Source organism: Vanessa tameamea, chromosome 6 (assembly GCF_037043105.1).
Source record: "Vanessa tameamea isolate UH-Manoa-2023 chromosome 6, ilVanTame1 primary haplotype, whole genome shotgun sequence".
NCBI lineage: Eukaryota > Metazoa > Arthropoda > Insecta > Lepidoptera > Nymphalidae > Vanessa > Vanessa tameamea.
Genome location: NC_087314.1, coordinates 909,429 through 936,431, shown reverse-complemented (window position 1 = coordinate 936,431; position 27,003 = coordinate 909,429). Strand labels below are relative to the sequence as shown.

Genomic DNA, 27,003 nt, shown 5'->3' with positions numbered 1-27,003 from the left:
CGTTACGTATTCTATAAATAATTCGAATTTATGTAATATCTATATAAAACTTATATCGTTGTCAACGCCCACCTTCAAACCATTAATCATTAATAAGTATTTCTATAAATATAAACACATATATGTATATATAAATAAATAATTACGGTAATATATGTGTATAATATACACAATTAGTTTTTGGTAGTGCGTGTGCGCGCGTGGCACACATTTGTGTGAACGTGTATTTATACGTATGCTAGAGTGTAAAATGTTCAAAATTGGGTATTCGTTGTCGCTCGCGGCTCCGCTTGCGATTTAGGTGTTGTTCGTAGAAATCCCATGTTATTCCTTGGAGTTCAAGCTTGCTTCATACTCAATTCCTTCTAATAAAGTTCGGTGGTTTGACCTTGAAAGAGCAACACATACAGAGGTAAACAGACCGTTTTATTTTCCCATTTTGTCATATATAATATGAATATAGATGCATATGATAGATTATTTACATTATGACCTTGTTCAATATATAAAAATAATTATTTATTATATAAATTTAAAATTAAAAAAAAAAATTAAATTAACGATGATAAGAAGGCAAACGCCTATGTTCCTCATCTTGCATCGTAAATGCACCGCGAATCATGGACCTAAGATATTTAGTTCCTGTCATCATCGGGTATCTTCAGACCGAAACACAGCAATATAATGTATTATCCTTTGATGGCAGAATAGTTAGTTAAGGGGAAGTACCAATAAGGCATCGACTAAATTGAACACACGTGTGAAGTATTGTATGTGTGTGTGTGTGTGAATATATGCGTGTCTTTAAGTGGAAAATGTTAGCTATTTGTTATTTAACATTAGTAATAAACTATGTTGATTATGATCACTAGTGGGTCTCCTGGGAAACTTCGCGTTTATTCAAAAGATTTTTTAGGAATTTCGAAACCTATGACAGGTTTTGTTTTGATTTCATTTCATTGTAAACTCCAAAATGATGAAACCTCTTTTATATATATTTTTTTAATATAAAATCTTATAATTAGTTCGGTTAGAATTTGAGTTTACTTTAATTTTGTTTACATTTTAAATTTTTTTTTCTTATACGTAGTAACGCTCTCTAACCGGCGAGTAACTTTTTCTGCACATCTACGGCTGGAGATCTTCAAAATGAGACTATAACCTATTTTTACATGCAGCTATCGTCCCATAATCTCTGTGACAAAAATCGGTTTACGCTATTAATATATAAGATTTTTATCGATCGAAAAACACCTCAATTTAACTTAATGTGGTGATTCCCACAATATCGGGTTACAGTAAGGGAAGTCCGCGCCCCAGTCGCCGACTGGGACATCATTTTTCTCAACTGAACTTTTCCCATTCTCTATTCATTTGCGTTAGAAGTTGAGCGTACTGCCGCCTACTGCAGCGACTGTTTTAACTTTATTTCTGATGCAGCGTTCAGGGCAAATTAAATTTCGTTTTGCGGCTTCCGCAAACTCGCTTTGGTAGCATAATAATTATCGGGCTTTGTTTTTCTGTTTCGCAACTGTTATTAATCGGCGCAGTCGATACCCTTTTTTTATATTATTTTATTGAGTCGTTGAGATTTTATTACCTTTCGTTTTTGAAATAATCATAACGTCTATTGAATAACTTCTCGCTGAGCGGCGCGGTTTCACCCGCACTGTGCATTCCTGCTATCCAGTGAGACAGGCCCAAGGGACATAACATCTTAGTTCCCATGGTTGGAGGCGCATTAGTTAAGTAAGGTATGGTTAATATTTCTAACAGAGCCAATGTCTATGGGCGGTGGTGACCACTTAACATCAGGTGGCCCATTTGTCGGTCCGCCTACCAGTTACATAAAAAAAAGTTGAATATGAGATAATCGGGGATAGTACCTGCCCGTATCAAGGATTAAGCTATTAAATACAATAAAAATTAATAATATCTTTATAATATTAGTATAGTTTAATAGTTTGGGAGCCATACTGAAGTCATGATTTATTTTGAGCGCTAACAGCGGTCAAATATAGTTATAAAAATAAAAAAATACGTCGGCCTTTATTCATTATATTCTGCTCACAACTCGCCCAACAAATTAATACTCCCAAGCGAGGATGCCATAGTAAATTTGAGATATCACCGGCAAAGCGGAGTAGAGAAAACTTAGTAACGCTAAGACCGACTCTTATACGCCGGCTCTGATTGAAATTCTACGTAAAATGATGTAACTCCTTAACGTAGAGTATTGCAACTGCTCTCGTAGTGATATTATTTTCAATCCATACATTTCTATTTTGCTCTATCTCCTTCAAATTAATTCTGAATATCGTATCGTTCTGAATATCGAGAACATTTCGTAATATTAATTATTCGTATACGTTATATTTATTTCGACTACTTCATACATAATACAAGTTTTCAAATGTGCTATTGGTGGGCACAAGCCTTCCTCCCCTTTTGACAAAGATTACTCCACCACGGATGAGATTATGCAAACACAATTGGCAGATTTTCATCCAAGTCATGAAATTTCGACGTGTTCTTTCAGCAGCATGTACGAAATTGATATTAAAATTAAATAGTGCTTACCCGAAATTTCTAATCTAGTTCTTCACTGCAATCGTCTCCTCAATGGGAGAAATCTTTGTCCAGCAGTGGGATATTTCAAGAACATACAAAGTCATTCAGTTGATTGAATACCATACGATTGAATAACAAACATGCACGTGAAGTGTCTTAACTCTTTATTAAAAACGATTTTATTTATCATTCGTACCATAAGAATTTCATAATAATATTTAACAAATGTACATACCTCGAGATATAGATGGTGCTCACTTTATCGAGACGGATATTACATTTATTCTCGAAGATTTTATTCGTCATACGAGTCTGATGGGACTGGACTGGACACGGATTTTTCTTAAAATGAAATTGAAACGTCCCGCAAGGTAAGTGGCAGCAGGAGTAAGAGGTACAAAGTGAAGTGAAGCCGGATAGTGCTCCAACCACAAAGGGCACAGTCGGATGTTGGAGCACTGAAATCCCCCGATCCCCGACTCTATGATCCTTGACATAAATCTCTAACCTCCCCATCAAATCTTTTCAGAGGGCGGCTTATACGCAGACACGAAATGTAAGCTTTTAATGTGCTCTATTCTTGTACCTGTATGTATGTCGTGGCGCGTTTTACTACTAAACCTAAATGTGCACCGTTTGCTTCGTAAATTAATTTGGATTTCGTTTAAATACAAGCAAAACGTAATACTTCAGACTTATGTGGTATTTTGCCGGTGTATTCCGTTTAATTGCAACGTGTGTAGGCGCTATTCAAATTATTATATAATGCTGTCATAATATTGTTCGCAAGCTAAGGATATTATTTTAGACTGAAGTGTAACGTGACGGTTTAAAAGTATAAGTAGTGTACTATTTGTTTATAAATTATATTTATCTGACCGAATTTAAGCCACGATGGCTAATATTAAAGAATAACCATCTGTGCAAGAGATTTGAAAGTGCACATGCACAAACACCCTTGCACAAGTCCACTTAACTTAACTTCCTACACTCTAATAAGCGACTATACGACGATACGATTAGCGCCATCCTACACGCCTGTAAGACTAATTCAACACTGCACACTTTCTAACTCCGACCTGTAAATAAGATTTTTCATTCTTCAGACAAAAACCTTTATATTAGCCTGAAAGGGAATTCGAACTTGGGACCCTAGTTTCTGCAGCCTTTCCAACCACTACACATATGAGTTCTATAAATCTATATATTATACATGAATAAACCAAATTCAAATCACAGTACAGAGTGCTCCATCATTACTTTGTGATTGATAACTATTTGACTCATTCGGTCCGCAGACACTCCCCCAGGTCTACATCATCCATATTTGTGACAGTAACCTTCGATGACGATCACTCATTTTAATCCACCATCACGTCACTATTATTGTAGGTACCTGCGCTGGCTTGTAGCGAAAACATTTTTAGTAAGAATATATTTTAATGAAACATTTTTTTATTTTAATAACTACGTAAATAAAACTTTATCTTAAAACTAGCTTGTACCCGTGACTTAGTGCGCGAGTGATTGGGAGGGGGCGTTATATCCGTGTTAAGCTAATTAATAAATGTTAAAATCTTATCTATACTAATATTAAAGCTTGTTTGTTTGTTCTTATCGTGGAATCTATTAGACCTTTTTGAAGAAAAAATATTTTACTTATAGATAGCCCGTTCATTAAGAGAGATTGACTAAAGACGAACTAGCTATACCGGCGAAGCGGCTGCGGCGGCGGGACTATATCGGCGAAGCAGTTATGTTAAAAGCGAGTATTACCGCGCCGCTTAACTAGTGTACCAAATTATAATATATAAGCCATAGTTTTTTATATATTATAAGAATATAAAAATCACGCATACCACATCAACGGTCGAAACTAAAAGCAAGTGAAACTGTGAAATGCATTCCATAGACTAAAACCTCACTAACGCTTTGAATCATTTGTCACAAGTTTTATGTATATTGGTTGAGTATTTTTTTATAGTTAGGCATTACTAAAATAACGTCCCCTATTTTAATAGAATATATAGTTAAGTAATTGTAGTTACAAGACAATAACTGTAAATATTATAGATTAAAGTCGAGTCTATGTTTACATTTTAAAATTGCACTTTGCTCGCGACCGCGACTAAGCGGAGCTTTTCTGTCAACACAAGAGACGTATTCAAACAGCGTATCTGTCGAAAGCGTGATACCTGCGCTGACAAATTGTCTAGTTTAAATTTTTCGAAACAAACAGCTGTTTAGCTACGAAATAATAATGTAATGCTACGCCGTTTATGATATATATTACCTCGTATGTTTGTTATATGAATATTATATTGTAACGTCCCCGGCAAGTTTACGTTGTTGAGAAAATTTGAGAACACGATTAATACAATAGACGTCTAAATATTTATTTATAATTTTTTATGATTTCGTTAAGATAAAATAATTTGTTATAGTGAAATAAAAATAATGACAGTTCGAGTGGTTCGAACTTACAAATATATTTGTGTGTTTACGAGAGTAACTATCAAAATTTTGTGTAATAAATTACACAAAGTTATATACTTTTAAACACAACAAGTAAAGTATTCCGAGTGTCAGAACCAATGAATATTAATTGACAAATAAGGGTTCGAAGCCGGGCAAGCACCACTGTTTTTTTAGTTGCTTAACCTGTGTGAAGAAATCACCGGAAAGCCGAAATTCTGTCACATATTTACCCACCAACCCACATTAAAGCAACGTGGTGGAGTTCCAAGAGTTTTCCCAAAATAAATCTGATTTGATCAAAATGTTTTAAGTTTTCTAAAAACAAATCATTTATCGCAAGGAACGAGAGCAAATCTATAAAGCGCTTGATGTTAAACTATTATTATCGTTCCACTCTCGCGTCTCCGAATGGACGGTGTTCATTCACCCTTAATAATCAGTCCCGAGTAAGTTTTAAACAAGATTAAATAATTTAATCATAGTTTCTTCGAATACTTATGTTTAAATAGTATTAAAAGTCCGTATTTTCAAGCTATTTACTATCGACTAAACTACGTGAACTACGCTATATCTTTATTCATAGGAGCAAGGATCCTCCGTTGCTTAAAATTGCAAGACTGATCGCCCCTGTTTAGATTCCGACCGGTTCCGTCAACAAAGATCAAGCTGCACTCTGCGTCACCTCGTTACGTGTCAAACATTGTTTAATCTTTGTTTTGTTAGTGTCCCGAGCTTTGCACGACATAATTACGAACCAATAATCATATCACTCACATATTCGACACTTGTATAGCTTTGCAATGAATTATGTACTACGCAGAGGTAGGCAGAGTTTACAATACTGTTGGTACGACAATACCATTATGTGGTGAACAATAGTAACAGTCATAGATAAAGCCAATTGAAACGTTTGGTAACAAAAGTCGGCAACTTCATTATTCATGATGTCAGAATGTAGAACAACATCTGTGGATTAATCACTAATATTGGGTTTCGTTGGGGGGGGAGAGCATTAAGGAGCGGTTTTTGAGCAACGATGGCGCCCGATCGTTTTCTATTTATCACCTACAATTAGGGGTTTATCTTTGAGTATTAATTACAATTTCTAATGGAACGAAAACAGTTTGAAACGAGACACGCCCAGAAGGACGAAACGTCAAATGACTGCCAACGAAGACTGAGGTGTGGTGACATTTATTGATGTGATACATTTTTAGAATATTATTTTATTATATTCATCTCACGAGATTATCTTGTATTATAGTGTGTCTGCTAATACGTCAACGTTATGGGTTAGTTTATAAGGCTTAGGCTCATTACCTAGTCGATTCAATTTAAGCTTTCGGTTTTTTCACTTGAGACTTCCACGATATCTACTCAAAATCAAAAATCGGCAGTGTTCACACTCCTGTACCTCACGTAAATTGGTGTCGTCAATACATTGTGTCATAATCCTTATCTGTAAATATTTTATTAACATGAGATTTTAAATTATTAAAAGTGTACCTTTTAATAATAAGGTAAAATACTGCGAATTCCTAATATAGAAATGGACAATTCGTTCCAGGATGGGTCTTACTCTACGGAGACGAGAACTAGGTGTTATAAATATTGCAATAAACCGTGTCGCTGTGATTAATTTTACCGCTTTGTGTTAAATAAACGCAAAGACATAAATACTGCGTACCATGATACTGCAGAATATTTATGTAAATTATTTTTATTTTATACATTTACTAATTTTACGATTTTTAAAGTTATTTTATATGTTTACTGGTTAGAATTTAAAATTTATGCCATAGATTAAAAATAAACAGTTAATTGAACGATCCGTATTCATCACCGAATCATTAATATTTAAAATATATTAGTTAATTGTTAAAAGCACTTAGCTGTATTTGTTTTCGGAGATCCGTTCGGAGAGACCGACCGTCGATAAATGGTCTTTATCTGTGACTAATCGAGCAAGTGGTTTCTCGCCTAATACAATCAATTAAACTACATCGAGTTCGTAGAACTGATTTTACCCTTACAATATCTTCGCATTCGAATAGGAATTAAAAAAAAAAAACAATATTGTGCGAATATAAAAAAAATAAGCACAAAAAATCAAATTATGTTTACAAATATTTTATACCATAGCAGCGAAAAATCTATTTAAGAAAAAAAAGCATTTTTCCGTTGACGTAATCCTTGCACCGGCAACCGAAGCAATCTGAGCGATGTCCGCTCTTATAAATATTAATCGTTGCGAGCTTGGACCCCAACAAAAACGTTTATCTGGTCTCCGTGGAAAAACCACCAGAATTAGCAACAGGGGGTGGATTAAGGCGGACCGCGCTTAATCCTTCTCTAAGAAGGCTTTGCTTAAACGAGTTCTAACGAGCTAAAGATAAAACAATTACCGGGGAAGTGATTAAGAGACACAGGACACTTGTTACGTCTTACGATGATTCCGTCTCGCCTCTGTGACGGCCTCTTTGCTGTCTAAATGAATCTTATTTACCTCGTTTCAAAAGATGTAAAGCGAAGTCAACTCGATTAATTTCCTCGAAGGATATTTAATTTATCCAGTAAATTATGTGTAATACTAACTCTATTTCGCGTTTGGGTTTTCTTTTAAATATTATACACAATTTTAAAATTATAAACAAGGATGACAGAAACGACTGCGATGAATGTTTTTTTTTTTTTTGGTTTTCTACAAACGTACAGTACGCAATATTGTTGTTGTAGGAGTACATCGGTGACAAAAGTTTTAAGTTAACTTAACAAAGAACAAACATGTCGGGGATCGTGTCGATTAGGTGGTAAACATCGGTTAAGGAATACACGTGTTACAATGTGTAGGCTTGCCGAGTTAGATTTATTACAGTGTGACTACAGGCACAAGGACAAAACGTCTTTGTTCGGAAGGTTGCTGGCGGATTGCAAGAGATGTTTAATATTTAAAGTACCAATGTCTACGTAGTGGTGATGACTTACCATCAAGGGAACCATTTACTAATCTGCCTACCTGTATTATATATATACATAATATATATTACGATATATTTGTAAAATGATAACAAAAGTAAAATTGCCTCAATATTTTAATACGATATTAATAAGGATATTAATAGCCTGTCTACCTTTGACGTAAATTTATTCATAGCTTCTATATCAATACAAGCTAAAAGGGTTACATCTTACAGCGGTGATATTGACAATGTTATCTGATTAACTCCTACATTGAAGTCCTACTTAGAGTCGGTTCACAATAAATTGGACCGCCGCAGATGTCACTTACCAAATACGAATTCCATTTTTAAAATTTAGAAGCATAACTTATCGATAATCAAAATAATAACTACCGCTGTGTCGAAAAACAAAGTACTCTGACGTGAAATAAACTGGCGAAATAAACTCATGGGTAGAATTTAATCTATATGTATGTATAAAAACGATTCGCTTTGATTAATCACGAAATCTCAGAAACTATAACACTTGCAAACTTGAAATTTGGCAGGTAGGTTCCTTATAGTATACTCTACCCCTCAATGGGTAAAACGGGGGTTCGAAGTTTGTGTTTTATAAATTTTACCGGGGTAAAACCGTATATTTAGCTAATATTCAATAATAATTTCAAAGTGAATGTCATGGACATGAAGTGTAATGCTATAAAATTTTTGTCAAAAGCAACACTCGGTTAACGGTACGTCTAATGTGAAACAGCCCTGAGAATTATAAATATCCCTATATATATAGAGATATTAATATATATATATGTTGTGACGATCTTTGCGTCTTTGGTATTATTAAAATCAAAGTATTCTTCCATTTAAATAAGCTCTTATCATCGTCGCTCCCTTAGACTCGTTATCGTATAATGTCGTAATTGTACAGGACGAAATTGATTGGTATTCGTTGATTTCCAGCAGTAATGCCATTTTTGTATTTAATCATCTATGTAATTCATTTTAAGAAAAGAGTAACTTCTGAGTTACTTGTCGGTTCTTCTTGGTAGAATCTATATTCCGTACCGGTTGTTAGCTTTAAATTTAATCTTTGAAAATGACGGATCCAAAAGTGCTCGCAAGAGATTATTTGAATTAAGTATATTTTGATTTGATTTGATTTGTCAGTCGACAATAGGTTTGTACTGTAGATTCTACCAAGAAGAACCGTCAGGAGTTGATTGGTTAGTCTTTCTCTTCTCGGATCGCCTATTATTCAATCTTCATCGAAACAAAATTGAGGTGTGACATTTCGCAAAACTAATTACGTATCGAACCGATCTTCTTCACGCTTTCTTACGTGCTTTTCGTATTTCCATATAAGTTGAGCTAAAAACGAACCAATCTATTCACGTCTACACATCAGGGGTTCGCATTTGCATATAGAGCAGAAATTTATTAAATCTACAGCCAATATTCCAGCTTTCCGACATTGAACTCTTACTTATTCATTGCGTTTCTGAAAATTTTATTGGATTGTAAAAAGGTATTCAAATTTAACTCCATTTGTAGGAAGTACGAGCGTGGTTTAATCAACGTTTAAGAGAGTTTTTTTAACCATCGATTGTATTTTTTATTACTTTGCTGTGTTGGTGCTTCATTTACGGTCAAATTAAAAGTACGCCAGAGGAAAATGAATGAATAATATAATTTAATTCGAGAACCGATGGTAGGGGCTTTGTACGGGCTCAGTAATTTTACTGGAAAACATCAATGCTTTGTATTGCTCTTGTATTGCTATTATTCTTTCGAGGGTTAATGAGCCAGTGAAATTACTGGAACAAAAGTATAACATCTTAGATGGTATACAACGCAGACTGTGTAAGTGGTGCCTTATAAGTCAGCGTCATGTGAAAAATATCCTCAATCTTGCCTGGTATATAAAATATTTATCGCGTACATACTTCTCGTAAATTGCCCGTTGCATAGTTAAAATACCAATGTAATTCTTAAATTAAACTCGATGGTCTCTGTGAAAGAAAGCAGTTACGTTTATTGATTGAATTAATAATACGGTTGCGGAGATCAGGCCGCGGGCATTTCCAAGTTGACAGTACTAACGAAAATGTTTCACAGGATACGCCAAAGGCACAGTTGCTAGAACGTTTGAAGTAACGGACCCGTCTGAGGCGTTTCTAAAGAAATTGCAAGAGATAAACAGTTAAAAATTAAAGTCAATTTGCGGCGGACAAACTGCTCAGGAGTAATCCCTGTAGCAACATTTATCTTTTCTAAATTAGATAGTGGAGGGTCCCATGTGGCGAGGGTACCTACATGCAAGAAGCAAATTGATATAATGATGATGTAAAAGTGATGCTGCTATTTCTCTTCGAGAGGGAATTCTTGTAGATATTTATTTTCATTATGAAATTATCATGTACACATACTTTGTACCGGTGAAAGGCAAGCATAATGCCCACAGGAGTGAGTTGAGTGCTGTTGCATTTTAATTAATTCTCTTTTCTATCGCGATGGGGTGTTATCAAGCTCCCGCAGGCGCTGTGGACGAACAAATAGGTAGCAACGTCAGAAGTAAATATTTTAATACTTTGATATTTTTTTTTATCCCGATCGTATGGTTTTTATAAATACCTATTGCTGTTCGATATTTAAACCGATAACGAGTCTTATCTTTCTACGTTTTATGAAATTAAAATGTTTTTATGTTCACTTGGGGGTAGGGTTTTGTGCAAGACCTTCTTAGTAGGTTATCAAAATATATTCATATACATAATATCATATATAATGTATATATATATTATATATTGTACCGCCATACTACAACATTTTTATTCTGGTTTGAAGAGTGAGTAGCTCAGTTTAACTACAAGCAATGGGGTTCTAACATTCCAAGGTTGGCGGTGTTTTGGTGATATTAGGAATGATTAATAAGTATTAAAATACCAATGTAGCAGCGGGCAGTGGTGACCTCTCACCGTTTGGTGACCCATTTGCCAATCCTACCTACATATGAGACATAAAATAAACTCTTCCTATAATGTAACATGCTATTATTATTTCGTTAAATTTGATACAAATATGTAATAACGCTTTCGAATTTGTTCGCAGGCTCTCGATGGTCAGAACATTTACAACGGCTGCTGCACACTCCGCATCGACTACTCAAAGATGACATGCCTCAACGTCAAATATAACAACGACAAGTCGAGGGACTACACCAATCCCACGCTCCCATCGGGCGACGGCGACGCTCACCAGCTGTTGACCAGTGAGTTGATGCCTCAGCGGGCTCGCCTCGCCTTGGCCCTCGCATCCAGGATGAGTTAGTCTTATACTACCCCACACCTGGAAGCTTGCTCCATACACCACTCTTCAATTCACGCCTATAATGTAGTTACACGTAGATTACTATGACTATATATTAGTATGACTACACTAAATAATTCATATCACTTCAAAATTTAACTATTAACAACAGTCGAAAAGTATGTTTGCCATAGAAGTCCCTGACGTAGTCATTTCAAATTATTTTTACAGATACATCGCACATCTAGTATGCCGACTAATCCTCTTATCTTGTTTGTTATTCATAATCAATTCTAAATGTTTCCACAGTGACTAATAACTTATCATAAATCCCTACTGCACCACAGAGGGTTGTAATATATGAGGATTACTCCTCCAAAGCCTGTTCTCTGCTTTTGTTATTGTATACTATCGCTTTATATTTTAGGATCTCTGCAAAAAAGGGACGTACGTTTGGTGTGGTTGGTTTTCTGTCGACATTTCTTGCGTTCCCGTATCGAAAAACAGACGGTATTTCGTATTTCAAGGCGATACGTTTAACCTTTTTGTTCACGTCAAAGAACAATTCTCTATCTAACTAATTGGTGTTCTGTAAAGGATGGGGATAAAAAATGAATGTTATATAAAAATAAAATTATAGGTGGTGGAGTGTTAGCGCCTCCGTTCCTGGGGCTGGGGTCAGGGCTGGCGTCACCGTATGGCGTCGGCGTTGGGGGAGTAGGTCTGCCTGCGTTCGGTGCACTCACACTGACGCCGGCTTCGCCTGCATTGCGCGCACTCGCCGCACCACCGCTGCCGCTGGCCACAGTGTTGCTCGTATCCAACCTAAATGAAGAGGTAAGTGCCCACGCAACCGCGTAACCCCTAATATACACAATGTAGACCTGAAAACGTACGAGTAGTCTATCCAACGACAAGAAAAGACACTTATGCTTTTAAATTGTTAAATCCAGTCTTAGTTTGTTGAAGATTATAATGTGTGCCACTAGGTTAATCTTATAGGCACAGATGTAGAACGATTATTTTGTAATATTTTGGTAGTTTAATTGTTTATTGGCAAATTATGCATACGCTAACACAATAGCCGGTAACGTCCGTTCACATCGTTTGATGGTTTAATAAGATTAAGATGGCGACGAACGACTAATAATTCGAACTAATACATTTGGCGTTACAGGCTATTCACATTTTTATATATTCTTAAAACTCCTTAAAGATAAGTTGCTAATTTATTTATAGACATGAGATCAGAAATCTTTTACGACTATTTGTAATACTATCTCTATTCTCTTTCCTATTGTTTTAGATGGTCACGCCTGACGCTCTCTTTACCCTTTTCGGTACGTGTGCACATACATTCCGTATTATATTAAAACATTAATACTCCTGCCCCTGTCCGCCTGGAAGACAAATTGTCAGCTAACATTTTCGACTTCTATACTGATAACAGCATCCGATGTTTCGTCGAAGCTTATTTATACGCTTGTTAACACACATTCTGAGATCATTCTAAACGCTTTTATTAACTTGACAATTTGTTTTTCAGACGTTTTAGATGTAGCTAAGTTACCGTCAGTTTCTAAAAATTTGATCAAAGTCGGTTTAACTAATCTGAGTACTGAACGCTCATTGGTCGTATATTGCGTCATCGACTGTCACCGACCAATGAATATTCGGAAATCGAATTAGTTTACCGGATTTTGATCAGCGTTTCAGAAACAGGAGGTTAGTGTATGACCCGGTACTTTTGTTACATAGTTTTACTTGTACATTTTGAAACGATTTATATTATAAACATATTTATTGTGACCTATGAGAACGATAATGTTATTTAAGTTATTTTTTTTTTTTATTTTAAAAACAATATAGTTTGAATAATTAATTTAATCTTTGTATTATTTTATTTAAGACTCCTGTTCCGTTGTAACTGTTTACAATTGGACACATTTCATAAAGTAGTATATCCGCTTTACACAGCCGGCAGTAACGATGGCCGATGCTGATAACCGCTAAGCATTAATCGAAAGCTTATACGTGACCAAAATAGAGCTTGGAGTTATTTCTTTCTTATATCATTTCCTTCTGTTAAGTTTTCAACAAAATAATATTTTATATTAATTTATTTGTACTGAAAATCCTCTGATGTCGTGATAACTGTGTTTTGATGTAGTAACTGGCTTAGTTGTAGGCTAGAATGACCCGACGACTCCAACTGTACATTTAAAAGACTAACACTGATCAAATTTATTTGTAATCTTAGTAACGTTTAATGTGTTCTAAGTAATTTTAAATAAGCGTCACTTTAAAGGAACAGTTGAGGACGTCGTTCAAATTTAACGTAATAAAACGAAAACACATGTTGTTTTGTTCGTAATGCATTTTTTATCGTCTAGGCGTGTATGGTGACGTGCAACGCGTGAAGATTCTGTACAACAAAAAGGATTCAGCCCTAATTCAAATGGCGGAGCCTCACCAGGCTCATCTAGGTATTGTTACAAATTCCGACTTTATACTTTAGTATATAAGGTACATTTTCTTTTTTGCTAGTTTTATTTAGATATGCAGATATCACGTAGTTTTCCACTGCTTACATTTCATATTGCGTGAAGTGGTAAATCTGAATAACTCGCTCGTACGATAGTTATTATTGTAACTAAATGTGAATTATTCATTCTTTAACAAGGTGCGGATAGAAATGTATTATTTTTTTATGTTATATTAAGTTCAGCAAATTATACCGATAATCTAAAGACAGGTCTACATAGAATGTTATTGAATTGATACTTTAAACACAGACAAGCACACATGGCCACAAACACATATAAGTTACTACTATCGGTAAAAAAAGTATGCAAGTTTAAAAAAATATTTCTTGAAAATAATAGAGGTCCACTTTCCAGCGGTTTATTGATAAGCCTTACCTCATACTGTTATCCCCACTTCACCCAAAGTATTCTAAAACAATATTTATTCCAGGAGCCTTCCATAAAACTTTTAATATAATTGAATATTAATATTAAGGAAATTAAATTGTTTAAGGGAACTTTGTCTGTATTTGTTTAATTTATAGGAAACATAAGACGAATAAAACGTACTGATCGAATTTCGTATAGTATGTGGGCAAACACACGCGTCCTTTGATTTACTTCGTCATAGTCCGATGGAACTACATTCCGACACGACCTAAGAGAGATCAGTCGCAAAAGGCTTTACGTCCTTTTGGAAGCACGGAAGTGAAATAATCCTTACTCCGGTCTGTTTGAATTTTAACTTTATAGAAAAATCTGCAGCCTTAAATAAATAGGCCCTAGTCCAAAGGATCTTTGGTAAAACTCAATTTATATGACATGGCTCTTGTTTTCAGCCATGACACATATGGATAAGCTGCGCGTCTTCGGAAAGGCTATGCGCGTCATGCTCAGCAAGCATCAAACGGTGCAGCTGCCGAAGGAAGGACAGCCTGACGCTGGCCTCACTAGGTAAGTAAAAGCAAGAAAGTTTAATGTAGTCCAACATGTAGCTAAGTATCCTCTTACTGTTTTCAATCTCCTCAAACTTTATTTACCCAAGTGGTATTTTTCATTACCCTGAAAAAATACACTTTCAGAGTTCTATTAAAATCGGTGCCAAAAAATTCAGAGGATTTTTGGGTAAAATATATCCAAAAAGGTTATTCATTCGGAATACGTTTAAATTTTTTAAAAGAAATTCAAGATTTATCGTAAGTATCCATAGGTTTCAATTCGGCGACCGCTCGAAGATAATGTTTCGAATAACATACAAACCAAAATAGGAAATTCCGTTGTGAACAAAACATTTCATTTCGTACAAAGGTGAAATATTGATAATATTTAATAAATTTCTCTATATTTGCAGGGACTATTCCCAGAGCCCCCTACATAGATTCAAGAAGCCCGGCAGCAAAAACTACCAGAACATTTACCCGCCGAGCGCCACATTACATCTCTCCAACATTCCGTAAGTTATTTTCCAATTCCAGCTTCCATTTTATTTTCGCGCTCAAATGATTCTATATCACTTATTCTTGCTCTAGAGCCACGGTGTCCGAAGACGACATCAAGGATGCGTTCACCAAAAGGGGATTCGCGATCAAGGTCTTCAAGTTCTTCCCGTGAGTTTGTTTTGGATTATATTATCTGTGAATGGGAATTAACGGATTATAAATTTCACTTGAAATTCTTTAACAAAACAGTTTTGGTTCAGTTTGTTTTTGTTTTATAATTCTTTCATTTTTCCTCAAAGTTAATATTGGTATTAAGATTTACAATTATTGTTTTTTTTTTTTTGGAAGAATAAATATTTTGGGATTACTGTGATGTGAATTAGTTTCTAATCAAGCTCTTGCAACATTCCAGGAAGGACCGCAAGATGGCGCTGGTCCAGCTGCCGTCCATCGACGACGCGGTGGCGGCTCTCATCAAGATGCACAACTACCAGCTGTCCGAGTCCAACCACCTGAGGGTTTCCTTCTCCAAGTCGAGTATTTAAACGCAATGACCAATCGTCCTCGGAATATCACACAAGTCGCGTCCGCCTCGGGACCGACTCGACGTGCTAGTGCCCTCAGCCTTACCGTTCGTTGACGCGACAACATCGTACCTCTCTCAAGTATCGAGAACTTCACTCGACTGAAATTTATAATATAATTAATGTGTATTACGCTTACTCGGATCAGTATAGAACTTAAGTGCTAACTCTATTTCATTAGTGATTACGTACCGCTGTTACTGTACATCATAATTTAAGGTGTTCATCGTTTCCCGACGGCAGCTAATCGTTCATTTTGAGGGTACTCGGTCAGTACGGCTTGAGATGTTTATTTTTTTTTTAATTTTGTGTGATATTCATTCCGTATTTTTGTAATTCTATATATTATTTTTATACATAGTGTTATCGTTTCCAGTGTTTTCGACGTATCATTTCAAACGATTTAACATATTTAAAACGGTTTGCAATTAGATTGCGCTAGTTATTTCAAATTTGGCAGCTTATCTATCTGTAGTGATGTCAAACATCGCCTCGGTTGTTTTTGTGGTTATTATTATGACAGGATTATTTACGATAAATATTATTACATTATATATCAAACACTAGAGCGCGTCGTTGAAGAAGACAAAGGTATTTCTTGATCGCTTATAATTTGCAGTTATCATATTCTAAGATAATATTTTATAAATATATTTTATACTCTATTTTAATCTGCACAATTTATTATGGCATTTTTTAAATAATAATTGTATTCTTTGTACGCATACACATATTCAATATATTTTATGGAACGCTATGTTTGGGGATGTGTATGTATGTGCAATATTAGTTTTAGAGACGGTTAAGTGTATTTTAAGTATTAACAGTCGTCTTCTCCATCCGCTGCATACTTCCATCGCTGTTTCGTTTCTTAGGAAGAATATTCCGTTCATTGTTACAGTTATAGTTACTTCTCGATTAGTTAGTGTAATCACAGCTATCACTAACCTAGTTGGTATGTCGTCTACATAGTGTTATGTGCAGTGACATTTTAGTGACATGATGCATTTATTTTGATGTTAATTTATATTAATGGTAGCTACAACATAATATAAATGCTCGTGCATATTCACTAAGCAAATTATTATAGATAATTATTTATTTCACTACGATCGGGGATTACCCTGTACACTATACAGTGTGGTCGATGTTGAGTTTACGTATTGTTAGAATTATTTTCATTAAGTATAATAAAGAACTATTTAAATGTTGCCACGCTGTCCTCGTGACAGTATTTGAGGTTTTATAGACGTGCTGGGATCGCATCGGCCCTTAGTGACGAGATGAACATACTACCTTCCACTACGAATAACACAACAGTATTTTAGTGTTAAACTTCTTCGACGCTTTGTAAATAACTCGAGTTGTGTCGTATTAACACTTTCGCTCGATTGGTTTTCAGACATCTTTGCCTTCTTAAATTAATTAAAAAAAATGCGTCTAGTCCAATGAAAAGAGATTAAGTTGGTGGATTAAGTAAATTAACGTTATATCTTTAAAAATTCCTCACACACTAAACTCAGGTAGAGCGCTTTCTAGAGATATTATTTATTTATTGTAAAGATTCTTTTGGTCGAGGAGTCGGTGCCCGTTTACGCTCTGACCGCTAGGACCACACTAAGTGTTCGTTTACACGTCCAGTCTATGTGATTAGGCAAAGAATGCGTGAACCAGATACCTGAATTGTGACGATTTAGTGAAACTTTGCTATTCGCGATTTAATGTAAATTAAATTTTAATAGAAAAATTCCTAATTTTAGATGAGATATGAAAAAAAAAAAATGGAATTCATACATATCTTTCTCTACACGCTGTCGGTTAGATATTTAGGGTTCCGAGCCGCACGGTTGAATGTAGATTACCTTAGACCTTCCGTAATTACCGGAGTCGATCGGCTCCAAGGTGCAAAGTTCCCGACACTTCGGTCTCGAACGTTTATCATTTCCGTTCGAACGTAAAGTTGACATTAGAAGTCACTTATTTACACTATTATAAATTGTATAATATACATCACGTACCGTTATAATATATAAAAATAGAGCTTGGTAAGATGGTTAAAGTAAAAACATAGGTCGTCGTTACGATGTAAGGTTTAATAGACACGTTCGGTCAAACGAAACGTGCTAATCGTTAACTGTCTACAATAAGAACGTATGTGTAGTAGTTTGGTTTAAATAATGTTAGGCGACCAGGGTGTGGTGATATTTTGCACGTTTTTGAGATGTTTTTCTATAGGGTACAGGTAAACTGTGCCTGTGTTTTGAAACGATACGCGACTAGCGTTGGTCTGGTTGAGATGGTGACGGCAGTGATCGCAATTGAATTGTATTATAACGTATTTATTAAAAAAAACAATATCACAAAAAGAGATTACATATCCACTTTATTGTAAAATGGCAGTCTTAAAGACTCGCTGCCCGCGCGGTCTCGCGGTGGATGTGCTAGGGATGCGCGTGCGCCGCTTGTCGATATTATTCGCTACGAGAGGGGTTAAACCCGAGGTTTTTGTGACAATGTTATAACTTAAATTTATTTATCATTAAAATGAATTGAAATTATTTGATAACTTTCCAACTGTCTTTCTTTCTGTATTACTGTCGATTTTTTTGTTTAATATTGAATCCATCACTGTACCCTCCAAGCGGCACGTGGGTGCGACAAAGCGCGCTGTACGTGCGTCCCGCTCGCGCGCTCAGCGAGTCTCCAAAGCTTCCACGCGAGTAACGCTACACGCCGTATCGGCTGATCGGGTTAGACATTAGTAACGAACTGTCGCTTGTGCTCAAAACGTAGACAATGAACGCGTCATCGGGTGTGTAGCGTTTTGTGGCCTAAACTTTCTCAGTAATATCGATATCGACTATTAGATAATTATAGGAATTTATGTGTTTAGAGAAGTATTTTAAATATAATAGGATAATATCGTAATGTAATTAAAAAAAAAAAGTAATAATAATAAATCAGTGTTTAGAACGAGATGCCAAAATTAAAAGTCAATACACATTATTTTAGGTAAAATGTAATTGAATTAATCCTAACATTTATTAAAAAGTTAATGAAAATGTTACAGTTGAATTATATTTGAGAGTTTTATTAAGCGCAATATATGTAATTTTATTCATTGTAAGCGAACATTGTTTCAATTTGTTAGTTAAAGTTATGCGTTGATAGATATGAATATTTCTTTCCGATCTTATTTCATTCGTACATTCGCGTCATTCGAACGCTGTGTAAATTGTACTAAGCATTACTTTACTCCGTTATGGCGTAGCCAGGTACCAACCCCTCCAAAGAAAACTTGGTGCCCCCCCCCCCAAATAATGTCTATTATACATCAATCAATTGATTATATATATATTGTCTTAAACATTTGTCATAGATATAATCATATAGGGTTCATAAAATATTATAATTTTACAACAAAAACTTTTTTTTAAATATATATTTTATGAAATTAATGATAAAATGATGTACCTATAAAGGTAAAAGTTTATATAAGCCTGGCCTCCGAGGCCCCCACTCCCCCCCCTTCACCAATCCTGGCTACGCTAACGACTTCGTATCCTATTATCCTTTGCATGTCTCAAAACATATCTGCTCATATCAAAGAGGTTTCCCCACACTTGACCTTTATTCGAATTATTTAATATTTTGTAAAAGTATGGGTAAATGTCTACATATCAGGGAATAGAATGGCTAGAAGCTGTGTTGTCTCATAATCCAGGACCCAGTCGCTTTAGTTCTCCTTTATTATATTAAAAACTATTTTATTTTTTCAATGTAAATTTAAGTGTCGTCTTAATATTTTCTTTTATTTTAGCGTTAAGCCTTGTGTGTGGTTAATTTCATTCTTATTTTTAATTTCATAATTAAACTTTTATTATCATTGATTCTTTTTGTTTTTTTTTTTTTTTTTTATTTCCTCTGCATTTATTTCCTGCCTACATTTATTTTTTTATACGTTACCTTACCTTGTTTATACCTTCGTCAAAATGTTAAAACTATTTGTAAATAAAACTCATAAATTTTAAATGGGAACAATATATAATGAAATTATGTACGACTGTACACCATCTAACCTAGACATACTTTTATCTTAGATCTAACCTCCTTGTACAGAGCTGTCCTATTAACTACTCAAACGTTTCAATATCTATTCTCAATCTGAGCCTATCGAATTATGCTTGGGAAGGACTTTGGTGTGTTTAAACAAGATACAGGTCGAAGTAATGGGGTAAGGGACACAAATATTGCCAATGGTATGTTATATAAATTTATCAAAGAGGATATACCTCGCACAGGGTATGTGAATATTTACAACGACCCGACAGTTGGGTCGGATGTTGTCCGCGTAACGTCCCTTATTCCCGTGTCGAAAGAACTGAAACTTATTGAAACGTTGATCTAGAATGAATTCTATAACTGCCAATTGATAGGTAAATGTCCTTCAAAATATTGAATTAGATAATGATCAATTTAAATTAAATATATATACGTTTAATATGCCATCGTACATAACCTATAAACTGGCAGTTATAATCGTGTTAAATTAATGTAAATACACGATGTTATAAATAATTAAATATAAAATTATAGAACTATTACAGATAACATAATCGATAAGTTTAATAGATAGTATCCTGTTCTCATTTCAGTAGTCGCTCTAGTAACCTTATACCTGCCTACCCTAAGGAGGATATAATTTCTTCGTAGTGACTATTATGTACGCATCTTCATGATATTTAAGAGAATTTATGTTGAATTATTAAAAGATTAATGGTGTGCAAATTAAAGGGTTGTGTGTAAAATAAAAAAAATAGTTTAATAGTTTATAAATCGTTCGTGTTAACGATAATTGTCTTCTTACTTATTTATTTATGAAGCACATCCGCTTTTGTTTTTATCGTCTATGGTTTGTTAATGAATACGTCAAGTTGTTAAGACTTAAACAGTAATTTAAATCAATATGCCAAAGACCAATCATTGGAAAAAATAACAGGGATCTATCAAATATTATTTTCACTAAATAGAAGAGCAAAAATATATCATGATTTAATCAAGCTTTAACGAGCATTAATCGAAATCGATGTATTTTGAGGATTGTTTTGTGTAAGTTCATTTTATGTAAACGTCAACAGGTCGTTGGCTACACTGTCTGTCACATAGTTTATGTGAAATATATAAATATATACACTATTTTAACGTCTAAGTGACTACACTATTAAACTCTAGATTTATTCTTTGTCATTTTATAATAAAATATAGTTGAAAATTAAAGTTTCTGTTATTCTTATTCACGATAGCAACCCTGAAGTGGATTTTGATTTCCGTCTCGTAAGGTCTGGATCTAATTTGTAAGGCGCTAAGCATCAACGTTAATTGGAGTTTCCATAAGGTTTTATTGTTTTTTTAAGATTAAAATTCATAATAATAATTTAATTGTATTAAAATAACGAAGGATGGTAATATTCAATAATTTCGAAAAATGCCTGATTTTGTTATTAAAACCCGATCCTATAGTTAGCTTTTCCTATCACTAAAACTAGAATAATATTCTGAAAAATATGGAGTTCATCGCATCGATGTTTTTAATTAAATTAATTAAACCTGTGGTAAGTGCATCTCGCTTGGACAGGTATCTATCAATTTCACTACCGCTAAGCATCAGTACTGCTTATTATTATTTTCCGGTTTCAAATTTGATAAGGTCAACGAAACCATAGACACAAAATACTTCACGCGTTAGATAATATCCCTTACCGATTTCTATAGACTGTGTTTGTCTTTGTATCCCTAAACTTTATAAGGGTTGCCTATTTAAAAAGATAATTATTTGTATTTAAATATAATATTAAACGACAACATTTAAATATTGTCAGTCTGTATTGTTGTTACTTAAAGATGTTAGGCAACCTACGCCATGATTTAAATTCTAAGTAATTCCAAATATGACTACCCCAATTTTTGGAAGAGGGATTTACTAACGTTTTAGAAATGAACAACATTATGTACCTGGTCACATTTAAGCACGTAAAAAGGTATGAAAATTGTGCTATTATATATTATTTTAGTATTTTAACTCAACAAGCAGAAAAGACAAGATTATAAACATATTACAAACAAAAAATATATCAATTGGAGTGAGTATATCTCATGACTAACACGCAAGCTGAAATTAAGAAAAAATGCTGCTACGTTACGACGAGAATATTTTAAGCTGGAGGCTAAGCGAGGTTGCTGGGATAAGCAACTCAATATTGTGTAAGAAACCGTTTTGGTCATCAGTCTTTATAATAGTTTAAAACAGTTAGTGGTGTAGCTAGGTGAATTACGCGACATCAGAGTCGCCGAGGCCGTACTCTCTCTTAAAATAAATCTCAAAATAAATATTCTGCATATTGTATGTCGAATGGTCTTTTATATTTATTATTTATGTACTTAAAAATTTAAATACACATCGTTAATGGTACGAATTAAATCTATTGTCATTTTTGATTCAGGTTTTGTAGAAGTTAATGTTTTGAAAACAAACTATTCACAAGATATGGGCACTTTTTTCCAGTTTTTAATAGCGCTAGTTTTACTAGTTTTAGTAGTTTTTACTGGTCCGTAATTCATACTGATCTATTTTTTTTTACTGATTCAACGATACTCTCGAAATACCTATGATCAAACTCAATAAAATCAAAAATTTTCTATATATAATTGGTATAGGAATTGGCTTTGAAGGTTTGTTAAACAATGAAATTCATTATGCTCTACTATCTATAATATCATTATACTTCTACTCTGGTATATAAATGGCTTAAAATATTAAATGATTACGGCCAATTAAACAAAAAAAAAATCGAATTAAGAATTATACAGATTTATTTGAAATGCAAAAAGTATATACCCATACTCTATTCCAACCATAACAGGATAAAACCAAATAAACAACATTTGACAGCAAATTGACGCGATATAATTGGTCAAGAGCTTGATTAATCTATGATATTCACTATGGATTTGCGAAAAAATGGCGTTTTGAACAACGACGAAACTGTTATCGGAATTTTGGAAGTAAAATTAAAGTGGAAATAAGTAGTTAAGTGCAATAGTGTAATATGTATTATAAATAAAGATACATTCATCATAACTTGTAGTAATGCACAATATCGCTGTGTTGTTAGCAAATCGGATGAAATACGTAAATTTAAGGTTTGTTTATCTTTTTTCCTACTTTCATTGGAATAAGTTATATATAAAAAAATTATCATTACCGACAATTTTTTTTTTATTTAATTTATTTGTCGCCAATTTAAGAGAAGTTTCCTCAACAGTCACTCTTCAGTATGACAATGACAATGACAGTTTACATTTCACTCTTGACAGTTGACAAATGTCATAAAAGAGTATTATCTTCCTTTTATCTTTCATAATTTATATCGGTCTTAATGGAAACTAGGGTTACGAACTTTTAAATTATATTATGTTATTCACATGATTATGAAATGTGCTAATTAGATATAATATAATTATGATCTGGTCACTGAATAGAAAACTAATATTCGGAACGGCAGTCCGGCTGTCTCCTTCTTTTCTAATACCCATCTTCAGTACTAGAAATGAAAACGATTCCGTAAGCTCACAGACAGATTTTATTCATAAGACAGGATGGGATAGAGTAAGAGATATGTATTCTAAGGAGTAAGTGTATTTCTTGAAACTCAATTCTAACTACTTATAATGTACAGCCATGCAATATTAATTGATTCAATGCCAATAATGTCATAAAACATTTATAAACATAGATATGCCAGATAGAGGTGGCAGTGATTTTTGAGATGGCATAATATAGTGGATGGTGGTTAGTCTGGATGAAGTCTCCTACTGGCTAAATATCTGCCATATCTGGCTTAACAAAGACCAGTATATTGTAAGATAAATAAAAATTAAATATTCTACTCAAGTCACAAGTAAGAATCATGTTGAACAAGACAAATACACATAGACATATTAATATAATTTATCGGGGTTGCTGTATAAACCTTCTGTGTCTTTAAACCTTAACAAATTTTATTAGTATTTCTATGGGTTGGTACATTTCTGCACAACAGTCTAATTTATAAATAAATATAAGTAAGAAAATGTCAAAATAGAGATAAAACACTAAATTTATTTAATCGATTTATCATTGTTTATTTTACAGTGAATTTGGTGAAGTATCTGTAGAATTACACAATGTTGCCCAAGCAACAATGTGTGGATTTTTTGTAGGTGCATGTTTGGGAGGATTTGCAAAATCAAGAGATGCCTATTTGCACTTCATTGAAAATAATCAAGCTACTATCTTTAATTCTACTATCCAAGCTAAGGTAAATAATTTACTATAAATACTTATACTTGTGGCAGGGTTTTGAGTTAGCCCATCAGGGTAAAATACAACCTACTTATCAATATTTGTACAGCCAAACACCGCAAAACAGTATTTTGTATTAATGATATTTAATTAATAATTTTAAAAAATTCATTATCATAAAGATCACTTTCTATAAATTAAAATCTTTCTATTTTTTTGACAGTTAAAATAATGTTTATAAAATTAAAATAATTAATTGTAAATAAAATTGTTTTACAGAAAAAATTACAAGATTATGTAACAGTTGCTTTTGCAAGAGGTGCTTACCATTGGGGATGGCGACTGGGTATCTTTACTGGAATGTTTAGGTATTTTACAAATAAATTATCATATCATGTATTATATAAAATTAATGTTACTGATTATTAAAAGAATTGTTATTTATTAAAATCGCTTAATGTTATTAATTCTGAAGTTTATATAAAATGGTATCATATTACTATGTTTGAAACTATACTGCATTCCAATAGCAAGAGGAATTGTGACCTACCCTACTTTATACCTTTGTGATATTATGCACTATAACAGTTCTTGTGTTTAATATATCTTTATTTATAATACAGCAATATTATCCATCTTTTTCATCTCAATTCAGGATCAAAATTATTTATTTACCTTAATTCTTGCAATTGGAATCCTTAATACAAAAAGAAAAAAAGGCCTTGAAATTAATTTTTTTAACATTTTACTGAATTTTATATTTAGAATTATATATATATATCAAAAACTAAACTAAATGCACATTACAGACAATAACAATAAGCAATAAATTGATAATATTTAATTACAGTATAATCTCAACAACAGTTTCTGTGTACCGTGACCAAAGTTCACTCGGAGATTATGTCGCAGCAGGAACTATTACCGGAGCAATATATAAAGCTAATTTAGGACCAGCTGCTATGGTGGTTGGTGCTTTCCTAGGTAATAAGGAAATAAGATCATTTAATTTATGTTAATAGTTATTGGCTAAAAGTTTTACATGCCTTTTTTGAATAATTTTTAGTAATTAATTATTTTTGTATAGTAACCGTAAGGAACTTAACAAATGTTTATTTAAATTTAACACCAATTTAGAATCTATATCTTTTAATTTAATGTTAACTATACTACACTTTTTAATTACCTTTCATAAAGAGACAAACCTTTAATGAATGAAGTTATAATATTGTGCGATTTTGGAGAATTAGATGAAGAATATTTTTTTTGTTTGATTCTCTATTGTAGTTTTGGTTAAAAATTAGGTATTGGTAAAGATTTGGTTAAACTTGAAACTTTAAAGTTTTGTTTTAATATAATGAGCAATGTATATTTGAGTAATTTTAATATTCTTACTATTTATAGGAGGAGTTTTGAGTATTATTGGTGGAATACTTATATTGAGTATACTAAAACTGACTGGTGTGTCTATGGAAGATATTAGAAAATCATTTTATAAAATAAAGGAAGCAAGGTAAATAATGAATATTGTCATATCATTTTGTGAAGATCACATAACTTTTAATCTATCGAATGAGTGAGTTTTGTATTTATGTAAACATACATATAAAATTAACATTAACATACATAAAATAAACCCAATGAATCTTACTAGTAGGCATTGAAGATATCCATGTATGGGCTTTTGGTCTACTGGATAGAAAACTATAAAAAATATATAAAGTCATAAAAATATTGTTGAATTTTTGAATTTTCTGTCTAAAGTGGCTTGATGTAAGTACGTCCGGGTAGGTATCACCCACTCATCATATATTCTACCTCGAAACAGCAAATACTTAGAATTGTTGTGTTCTGGTTTAAAATTTGAGTGAGTCAGTGTAGCTCCAGGTACAGGGAACATATAATTCCAGTTCCCAAGGTTGGTGGTGCATTGGTTATGGACGCCATTGTCAGCAGTGACCACTTATCTCCAGGTGTGGCTACTTATGCCATTAAAAAATATATATATATATAATTTTCACATTAATATTGTGTTTTTTTTACTGAAATTTGTTTTTGCAGATATGATCAATATAAACAGTCAGTGGAAAAAGCAGCAACTGAAAAACATGATAGTCTAACGCTACACCATGATGTAATTGTTGAAGAAAAAGGTGTAAAGAAAATAGAAGAGCTACCTTAAATTATTTAAATATATACATTGTACAATGAATAGTTATAAAAAAATTAAAATTTTAAAAATGTGTTTTTTTAATTTGAACTGTCATTTCATGCGATTTGTCAATATCTCTGCTTTGTTCTGCATTACAGAAAGTTCATGATGTTTCTTTATCTATACAGTTAAGTAAAACTGAATCTCCGTTTTAATGTTCAAATAACATACTTTTATTAAATGTATAGGAAATAAAAATTATCTAATGCACTATTAAAATAAAAGTAATTTTTAAAATTGATGTTTGCTCGTGATAATCTTTGAAACATCTAGACTAATTTTGACAGCACCTTCACTGACAAGCAGCTGATGATATGAAAACTACTTACTTTTATTTTATAAAAATAATTGGGGTTCTATGTACAAAAATATACTCATGAACATATTAACAAAATTCAATTCAGTTACTTGCGAATACATCGCTATTTCACTCCACTACTTTTAATGTCCAAAGCTCCAATAACTTAACAACGGACAACGACATTCAAGCCGCAATCCATAATTAATACCGTAGATTATACAAAATCTCGATCAAATATATGTCAATTAAATGAAAAAATTTTTTCGTGTTTATTCCCCTGTGATTGGAA

At 33.4% G+C, this 27,003-nt stretch overlaps 2 protein-coding genes across 13 annotated transcripts in view; both read left to right on the top strand.

The window, feature by feature from the left end:
• Window positions 1-21,137, top strand: part of LOC113393181 (polypyrimidine tract-binding protein 2) — a 459,009-nt gene extending 437,872 nt beyond the window's left edge. For 10 of the 12 annotated variants that reach the window (XM_026629923.2, XM_026629929.2, XM_026629922.2 and 7 more), the window contains 8 exons: window positions 11,115-11,328; window positions 11,953-12,149; window positions 12,619-12,652; window positions 13,706-13,798; window positions 14,677-14,791; window positions 15,189-15,290; window positions 15,367-15,444; window positions 15,689-21,137. In XM_026629923.2, the coding sequence (XP_026485708.1) occupies window positions 11,115-11,328; window positions 11,953-12,149; window positions 12,619-12,652; window positions 13,706-13,798; window positions 14,677-14,791; window positions 15,189-15,290; window positions 15,367-15,444; window positions 15,689-15,821 (966 nt within the window). In that variant the 3' untranslated portion in view covers window positions 15,822-21,137. The remainder of the gene's footprint in view (window positions 1-11,114; window positions 11,329-11,952; window positions 12,150-12,618; window positions 12,653-13,705; window positions 13,799-14,676; window positions 14,792-15,188; window positions 15,291-15,366; window positions 15,445-15,688) is intronic. The other 2 variants (XM_026629925.2, XM_026629924.2) reach the window with 1 other exon arrangement.
• A 2,117-nt stretch (window positions 21,138-23,254) lies between these two features.
• On the top strand, window positions 23,255-26,428 carry LOC113393426 (RPII140-upstream gene protein). The gene is made up of 6 exons (XM_026630297.2): window positions 23,255-23,549; window positions 24,052-24,217; window positions 24,481-24,569; window positions 25,052-25,185; window positions 25,606-25,714; window positions 26,263-26,428. Exons 1-6 carry the CDS (start codon window positions 23,380-23,382, stop codon window positions 26,381-26,383), a joined length of 789 nt encoding a protein of 262 aa, XP_026486082.2. The 5' UTR covers window positions 23,255-23,379; the 3' UTR covers window positions 26,384-26,428.
• The last annotated feature ends 575 nt before the right edge of the window (window positions 26,429-27,003 follow it).

What these genes read in the sequence shown, in the direction of transcription:
- LOC113393426 (XM_026630297.2), top strand. Translation starts at nt 23,380, where the DNA reads ATGATCTGGTCACTGAATAGAAAACTAATATTCGGAACGGCAGTCCGG. An exon ending in AGAGATATGTATTCTAAGGA is followed by an intron (nt 23,550 to 24,051) that starts GTAAGTGTATTT and finishes TTTATTTTACAG; the next exon opens with TGAATTTGGTGAAGTATCTG. An exon ending in ATCTTTACTGGAATGTTTAG is followed by an intron (nt 24,570 to 25,051) that starts GTATTTTACAAA and finishes ATTTAATTACAG; the next exon opens with TATAATCTCAACAACAGTTT.